This window comes from Cicer arietinum, chromosome 4, assembly GCF_000331145.2.
Source record: "Cicer arietinum cultivar CDC Frontier isolate Library 1 chromosome 4, Cicar.CDCFrontier_v2.0, whole genome shotgun sequence".
In the NCBI taxonomy this organism is placed as follows: Eukaryota; Viridiplantae; Streptophyta; class Magnoliopsida; order Fabales; family Fabaceae; genus Cicer; species Cicer arietinum.
Window position 1 is genome coordinate 32,071,144 of NC_021163.2, and position 9,558 is coordinate 32,080,701.

Sequence of the window (9,558 nt, forward strand, 5' to 3'; positions counted from 1 at the left end):
CCAATCGAGATAAAAAAATCCAAATGACAAACCATTCCCAATTCAAGCGTCTATCAATATGATGTTTCAAAGCATTTATATCAACAATTTTAATTATACACTTTGTTTTCGGTAGGACTTTTAATTTTCTACTTCTCGAATAAATTTTTTTCAACTTCTAGAATCAATATTTTCTATCTTAAAATTGAAACTAAATATGCTAAGTGCACTTTAGTCAAGTTGTTCCCAACCGGCGAGAAATTAATATATTAAAAATTATTATGTTGTTAAAATAGCAATAAGGAAATTATAGAAAAGAAAAGATGGCAGTCAAAGGAAGTATCCCAGGTACCATAAATACAATTTTCCTAATACAGCTAAGGTAAGGACTAAATTACATTTGCCAAAAATAAAATAAAGAGAAAGTAAAAATCAGTAAACATTTAAAAACTAGATATTATGAAAGACAAATTTGGTAAACTAAGAAAGCATCTCATTGAGAGTTTACCTTTATCTAGTTCTAGATAGAGAGAGAAAAATCAAAAGAGAGAGAAACAAGAAAGAGGAAGCGAAAGAAGGAAGGGAAGGAGATCATGGACGTGTTTGCTCATCATCTTTGACCATCTCCTTCCTTTCTTTCACATTAATTAATTTCCTTTGTCTCCCAAAACCCTCCTTTAAATTCACTCTCTCACACCATTCTTCATTTCTTCACCTTATTATTATTATTATAGATCTTGAAATCGAAAATATTAATAAAAATAATTCTCCATAAACAACAGGATCTTAATTAGATGGGAAATTGTTGTACGACTCCATCCGTTATTACGAACAAGAAACAAAAGGAAAAGCCCAGAAAGGATGGGCCGAAGAACAACAAGAAGCACAACAACAAAAACAAAAAACTGGTAGTATTAAAGGAGCCCACGGGCCGAGAGATTGGGCTTAAATATGATTTAGGGAGGGAACTAGGGAGAGGAGAATTTGGAATAACGTATCTATGCAAAGACAAAGAAACGGGAGAGGAATTAGCGTGCAAGTCGATTTCGAAGAGTAAACTTAGAACAACGATTGATATTGAAGATGTTAGAAGAGAGGTTGCGATTATGAGACACATGCCTAAGCATCCCAACATTGTGTCGTTGAAGGATACGTATGAAGACGACGATGCCGTTCATCTTGTTATGGAACTTTGTGAAGGTGGTGAGCTTTTTGATCGGATTGTTGCAAAAGGACATTATACCGAACGCGCCGCTGCTTCCGTCGTTAAAACCACCGTTCAAGTTGTTCAGGTCATAATCACTATTCTCATTTTTTTTTTTAAATTATTATATTATACTAATTGCTTTTCAGTTTTATTTTATTTTGTTATTTATTTATTTGGATCTTGACAGTTTGAACACGAAGAAACATCGTCGCATCATTGAAGTTTTTTCATTTTGATCATAATTACTTTTAAAACGATCATAGTTATAATTGAGTGTGATTTATGGATTAAAACGTTTTACACTAATAAGATATGCCAGTTAATCATTATTAGTATTAATTATTTCTTGTTTTTACTCATAATAATTACTTTCTTAAATTGTTAATGTTTGGACTGGTTTAATATAACAGTTTAATTTCTAAATAAGGTTAGTATGCTAAGAAATCAGGGTTTTTTTTTTTGAATAATCCTATTCTAAAAATAATTTATTCTAATATTTTGAAAACTATTAACATGTTTCAGATGACTACTTCCTGAAGTAATTTTCAAAAAAAAAAAAAAATTCAATTTTTGTTTAATTTTGTTTAAATTAACAAAATAAAAAAGGTTATATAATTAATATAATTCAAAAAATACATAACATTAAAATTTATCGTAATTTAATTTATAGTTATGTATTTATATGAATTATATATATATATATATATACTTTTTTTTTTAATTTGAAAAAAAATTGAAAAAAAGTTGAAATTCTCTTTTTTTTTAAATTACTTCAGAAAGTTACAATGTGAAACTCAAGTTTCTTAAAGAAGTCATCTTGTAACTTAAAAAACAAAAGAGTATAGTTTGATTAATAGTTTTTAAAAGGAAGTATTTGGGTCAATAATTTTGAAAATGGAATTATTAAAAAAAAAAAAAAACTCAACAAATCACAACCATATCCATGACTTTAAGATAAGTTAAGATCAAAGTCACCGGTGAAAAATTAAGAAGGTATTGATAGCATTTATGGAGTGGAAAAGTAATATGGTCAAATAAGAATATCTTTTGAAATTTGAAACTACTTTTTAACTGAGTTTATGAATTTGACGTCAAATGTTTTGAAATAATTAAATGAGTAATTGTCCTTTCAGTGTAGTTTAATTGACATATTAAATAAGTAATTGTCCTTCACATAAGTACAGTGTTGTTTCCACAACAAAGCAAAATATTCAGATATTAAAAGGATTTTAGTAATTTTTTGTTGTTATTTTAGTGTAAAGTTGGAATGATCTTGTCATAGTAATGAACATTCTAACCAAGAGCTTCCCTTTTAGGTTGAAATCAACTAACCCATACGACAATTTTTCAGAAGCTCTTTATTAGCTGCTTATTCATAAACACCTATTAATTTATTAGGATTTTTCCATGAGTGATAAACCAAATTTCAATTAAAAAACTCATACATATAATTGAGTGTGATTTATGGATTAATGAAGTTAGAGTAGAGTACCTTTAGTCCAAGTACAAGTTTGTTTAGTAAGCTTAGCCCCTTGGTCACATATGTGGAAACACTGCATAAGATGAGTTGAACTTGAAGAATACCATATCTTGTGTTATGTTTTATATTATTCTCTCACCATGGTTATGGGATATATATTATAAATGGCATTTACTTTGTTTTCTATTGGTGAAAGAACTACTTTGAGGATCTCTCTCATCAAAGTTTTTGCAAATATAGTATATATCATGTTAATATTTGGAGTTAAAATGTAAGCGCATGGTATAATTTGTTTCTTGGTTTGTACGAAGATTGTTTGCTTTCGTTGCGTTGATGTGCTTGAGTGATTTTTTTTCCTTCTGTTGGTTATTATAAATTTGGGATTTAGTTTTGATTATTTTTGTATTTTGTTTTGTTTTAGATATGCCACAAACATGGAGTTATACATCGGGATCTCAAACCCGAGAACTTTTTGTTTGCAGACAAGAAGGAAACATCACCCTTGAAAGCTATTGACTTTGGTTTGTCAATTTTCTTTAAACCAGGTAATGCTTTTTGCTAGTTATTGAATCACTTAATGTTGTTGTTTGAAGCTTGTTCATCATTTTGGTACAGTTAGCTGAAGTTTTCCATTCTCTGCAGGTGATAAATTTAATGAGATAGTTGGAAGTCCATATTACATGGCCCCTGAAGTATTAAAGAGAAATTATGGCCCTGAAGTTGATATATGGAGTGCTGGAGTAATTCTTTACATCTTACTTTGTGGTGTTCCTCCCTTTTGGGCAGGTTGGTTTTTTATCTTGTGAATGCTGTATTTGGCTTTTGTGTGTAAGAAATCTTAAATTAAATAGCTTAATATCGCTTGTAGGTGACTGTGGAGCTCACATATTTATTAGGTTTAATTGCACTTTTAATCCCCCTATTTTATCACATTTATGAAATAATCCCCTTATTTTAAAATCGATTTTATTGTCCCCAAATTATCACATTGTTGCAGTTTTGGTCCCATCCTAGATTTTTGACCCCTAAAATGGTGATTTTTTGTTCCGAAAATGGTGGTTTTTTGTTCCGAAAATGGTGATTTATTTAGTTACTATATAACTATTTGGAAAGGGTCTTGTTGTCATAAAATCATATACCATGATCTTTCTTATGTGGATGAAGATGGTATTTTTTTTTGCTTAAGTGATATTTTTTTACCTTGTAATTTACATTGGTTTGTGTGATATAACTTAATGATGATATTGTAATAATTTTTATTTATTTTTGTATGCACCAATGCAATATCTATTAGTATATCATTATTTCTTGCTTTCTTCTGTGTGATAAATTTGATTTTCTAAATCTCCTCTTTGTTAAAATGCAGAAACTGAGCAAGGAGTTGCTCAAGCAATTATACGATCTGTTATTGACTTTAAAAGGGAGCCATGGCCAAACGTATCTGATAATGCAAAAGACCTTGTTAAGAAGATGCTTGATCCGGACCCAAAGCGCCGGCTTACTGCTCAGGAAGTGTTAGGTAATATGCAGTTCATACAATAATAGAATGCATAGGTAGATGAAGTAAAACAGAATTGTGTGGAATATTTTCTGCTTAGCAGATGAAAGGTCTGTCTACAAAAAGTAACTGAAATGTGGGAATGTTAACATTGTTTGTTAATTTAATTTAATGCAGATCATCCATGGTTACAGAATGCAAAGACAGCCCCTAATGTTTCATTAGGAGAAACCGTCAGAGCAAGGCTCATGCAATTTTCTGTAATGAACAAACTTAAGAAAACAGCATTGAGGGTAATGTTTCAGTAATACTTGAATATCTCATGGGAAATGATTTCAAAAATGTTTATCCATATATATATGATCCTTTTATTTTGTCAAGTTTTTGCTTATATTATATTGGCTTTCATGTGAGCAGGTTATTGCAGACCATTTGTCTATAGAAGAAGTGGCTGGAATAAAAGAGGGATTCCAGCTGATGGATACAGAAAACAAAGGCAAAATTGACATTGACGAACTACGAGTAGGGTTGCATAAACTAGGCCACCAAATTCCTGATGGAGACGTCCAAATACTTATGGAAGCTGTAAGTATATTCCCATTATCTGGGATCTTTTATATTTGTTCCATAATTGATTATAGAAATAAGTAGTTTTTCAAAAACTAATTGTCATCTTGGGTGATTTTCCGAGTGTATTGGTTCGTATACTCGATATTAGTCATGTTTGAACTAATAATTTTTCACAAGCAGACATTCTTAATTCTCTCTGTTTTATGTATGTTTGGTTTAACTTTTGGATTAAGAAAATTTTATTTTAGAGGTATAATATTAATATACACATGTTTGAATGTGTTTAAGTAGAATTGATGCCTTTAGAATTGATTTTAACTTGAAGCTAGAATTTAGAGTCTTTGCCTCAACAATTGATTTACATTTAACTCACTTTTACTTCGAATCAATTTTAAGAAATCAATTCATTTAAAATCAATTTTTGCTACCGCAGAACCAAATATAACGAACCTATGTAATAGAAAGTAATATATGAAGGTACTATATGCCCTTTAAAAGTTATCGCTTCAAATTCTAATCTTTGGGAGCTGCTTTTACAGGGTGATGTAGACAAAGATGGTTACCTAGATTATGGAGAGTTTGTAGCCATATCTATTCATCTTAGAAAGATATCACATGACGAACACCTTCTCAGAGCTTTCCAATTTTTTGATAAAAATCAATCCGGGTTTATTGAACTTGAGGAGTTACGTAATGCCTTAGCTGATGAGGTTGACACAAACAGTGAAGAAGTCATTAATGCAATTATGCATGATGTGGACACAAATAAGGTCAGTATATTTCACTTTTGGTCAATTTTCAATGAATGTTTGTTTATGCTTTAATTCCAATTGGGATTATCCTTGACGAAATCATCAGATCAATTTTCTTGTGATGAGTTAAATTATATATTACCTTACATATACTTCAAACTCATTGTACTTTCCTCTTGTGTTTCCTTTTTTTCTATCTAGAAGACAAAATTGGACTTTTAAGTTTTAAGTCATCCTGCATCGATGATACACCTATGGATGGTTCCTTTCTTTTTTTTTCTTTTTTTTTTTTTTTTATCAAGTAGTCTAGTGGTTAGACTCGCACACTTTAAGTGTGTAGAAGTGGAGAATCCCGAGTTTGAACACAAACCCCTACATATCAATGTCCTTGGAACTACCAACTGAGGTGTATTTACGAGACATGTAGAGTTCCTTTCTAGTGGTGTTTTGTGGTGAATCCTATAATATGGATGGATCTATATAATTATTCTCTTGATCAGATTATAACTTTTAAACAAAGTTGCTTGTAGATGTTTAATGTATCTTTTTTGAAGCCACTCTTTAATATTTTTTTTCATGAATTTGTAGGATGGAAGCATAAGTTATGAGGAATTTGCTGCAATGATGAAGGCTGGAACAGATTGGAGAAAAGCATCAAGACAATTTTCACGAGAGAGGTTTACCAATCTAAGTCTGAAACTGATGAAGGAGGGGTCATTAGCAGTGAAAAATGAGGGTAGATGAATTTTAGAAAATGCCTAATTTTACTCCTTGAAAGGCAAATATGACAGATGAAGTTGTCATCATTTTTCTGTTTCCTTCATTATAATTCTTTTTTCTAATTTTTCTCATATGCTTCTGACCGAGTTAACATCCTCTCCATTTCTCATCTTCTCCTTAAATACACCCCAAAAAACCTGAAAACTTTAGAAATAGAGAGGAGAAATGGTGAGTGACAATAGAGAGGATCTTGACTCTAACCCTCCTCACCCCAATTTTTGGGATGAAATAGGATATAAGTCTGAGTGTTTGGGTAGCTATTGGGAGCACCAAACTCAGTTTATACAGAAGCAACGATACACATCCTTTTGGTGCCAACTGAGCAGTGATGTCTGTATGATTTGTTGTTTCTTTTTATTTATTTATTTACTTTTCTCCATTTTTGTTTGATGAGGGCAATGTTGGAGAAAATGTTAGGATGGAGGTTTGTACAAGTCATTATATTGTGTGACTGTAAATATTTCTAATATCCATGCCTACATTGATATTATATTAATCATTTGGCACTTTTAGCCGAATATATATACATATTTGTTGTCTAATACTCTCCTGTATAGATAAAGATCACATGATTAAGGTTTAACTAGGTTATTAGCGTATTTAATTATGTCCTTGTACACATATAACAAAAAGAATTTTCATTCATGGATATTAATCTTGATGGTTATATTTGTTTTTAATGGATGTTATGTCTTTGAGGGTGCTTTTGGTCTAGTGTTTTTAGTTTGAAAGCTACTTCCGTTGAAGTTAAAAAATGCTTTAATGGTAAAGATGGTTGAATCTCTTGCTCACACACATTATAACTTGAGTTCAAGATTGAAATCTTGTGTCGATAAGTTATATGTATATTTCATTGTAAATTCTCAGCGACGTTAATTGGTTTTTTTTTAAATGATGTGATTCCTCTAATCTAATTGTTTTTTTATCAAGAAGCAAGTCATATTTGCATAGTAAATTTAATTATGATCTAATTACCCCCACATTCCTAACTAATAATCTTCTATGGTGAAGATTTCATATTTTTGATCGATTTATCTCACTATCTAAATTTAGAAGGTCCTAATAAGAAATAATCTCTTTAAGCGGGATGGATCTACTCAAAACAATTAAGAAAAAGATTTTAGACACTCTATTTTTTTATTAACTAATCTTATATATTTAAGCCGTCTCAAACATTTTAGAGACATTTTTTAATCTTAAAAATTAGATCCCTTAATAAAAATAATAATAAAAATTCAAAAACTTATTTTTTGTTTAAATTTTAAATAACATAAAAAAATATGACTATTTCTTTTTCGTTTCTTTTTTATTTGTCAAAAAATTTCAACCTTGTTTCGACCTTATTTTTCCTATAATGTAGGGTGTACCTTCATGTCTTTATTTTTCCTATAATGTAGGGTGTACCTTCATGTCTTTAGTATTTTTTGGGCTCAATAGTACTCAAATTTTTTTGGGTCCTATAGTACTCTTAAAATATTTTTGGACCCTATCATACCTTAAAAAAAAAAAACTTGAGTATTCTCTTATCACACATTTGGCTCAAACTATCCATTTTATTCTTAATGATAACAAATAGAAAATATCATGTTAACAAGTGTTCTTCTCAACCCTTAGGAAAGAATACTTGTTAAGAAATCGAAAAAGGAAACTTTATATTGAACACACCAAAGTTTAAACTTTTTAAAACTTGAATGCATAACTTTTCACTCATATTCAATATAAAAAGTTTTTTTTTTTTTTTGACAAAGTAAAATTTCATTTTTTATTCTTTAACAAGTACCTATAAGTAGGAGTGGACGGGTTGTGTTGAACCATTTTTTTTACCACATCAGACATTTAAACCGATTAATTTCATTTGAGTTGGATTTGTTGAGACAAACTTCATATTTAAAATTTTGATGAAAATAAAGAAATGTTAATTAAGAAAGTTAATTATAATTCTAAAATGTTATGTTAATTTAACTTGCACTTTTGAGTGAATTTATTTAAGAATAGAATCAAGCAAAGCAGAAAAGACAACAATAAGAATGTTCTGCATAAAAACAGAGAATGATCTCCAGTTTCAAGAATGTTCATCGCAACATATTGACCAATCATTCTCCACCTCTTTAACAAAGATTCTGCCTCGAAATTTCATTCAAATATAATCAGTACATGGCAAGGAACAAGTAGGATTCATCCCAAATCAAAAAGGCTATCTGATCACTAAAATAAAAGGACTCAAAAACAATCAAAAATAAGAACAGTTTGTAACTCTAAAATCAAACTGTCAAGAAAGTTTGATCAACCTTGATATATGATTAGACATTGCAAAGGACATCCAAAATGATCAAAACAGGAACTCCAGATTGATCATCAAAACTCCAGAAAGATCAAATTGACAGATCCAGATTGATAATCAATCTCCGTTTTCTGCATAACTCCAGCAATAGTTTGTTCTCTTTTGCAATGGCTTATAATTCTTCTTCAAACTCGATTGGCTCCATTCAAGACTCAAGATCGAAACTGTACCATCCAAGATCAAGGGAGAAACTTCAAACGCTTTTTAACTATAAGACAAAATTGATTTAAAGCTGTAACAAAAAAGTCAAAAGCAGTTTTAAATCAAAGGCTGGATTATTTTTATTCTGAAATATTGGTTTCAGTCAAAAATACAGAGCACTACCAACAAATCTTTTTGACCCTCATTAAATGCTTCTAAAGCCTATAAATAGAAGGCCAATATCCAGGAGCAAAGCAAGAAAATCAAGTGCTGTAAAATCCCACAAATCAATCACATACACATAATTGAAGTTCTCAAAATTCGCAAAGAAGAAGCAGTTCTAAAGTCTCATATCAGATTGCTTGATCATTACTGATTTCTTTGTAAAGAATCAAATCTCAAACAAGAGTTGAGATATCTTAGATTATGTCAAAAAAACAATCTTATTGTAAAAACTCAAACTATAAGAGTTTCTTTATAGTTTGTTTAGATTGTATTGAATCCTATCAAAGTTAGATAGGTGCTGTTATTGCTTTCTGGGTGGAAAGTAATAGAGATTGAAACAGATCAAGGTTGATCTAGACTAGGTGCTATAAAATCAAGAAGGTTCTTTGTTTTAAACACTTAGTTGAAAATTTCACAGTGTGAGGACTGGACGTAACCCAAGTTGGGTGAACCAGGATATTTCTTTGTGTGGTATTCTCTATCCTATCTCTTTATTTGTTAAACTTAATTGATTAACTAAGTTAAAACACAAACTGATTTTCTGTTTTAAGCTAATCAAGGAACGTTCTCTGTTTTATAATAAAA

General features: G+C 30.2%; 1 protein-coding gene across 1 annotated transcript; it reads left to right on the forward strand.

Moving 5' to 3' along the window:
• The first annotated feature begins 634 nt into the window (after positions 1-634).
• Positions 635-6,808, forward strand: LOC101493713 (calcium-dependent protein kinase 8-like). The gene is made up of 8 exons (XM_004513713.4): positions 635-1,271; positions 3,088-3,211; positions 3,309-3,452; positions 4,033-4,185; positions 4,342-4,457; positions 4,582-4,749; positions 5,274-5,504; positions 6,075-6,808. Exons 1-8 carry the CDS (start codon positions 774-776, stop codon positions 6,228-6,230), a joined length of 1,590 nt encoding a protein of 529 aa, XP_004513770.1. The 5' UTR covers positions 635-773; the 3' UTR covers positions 6,231-6,808.
• Positions 6,809-9,558: the final 2,750 nt, after the last annotated feature.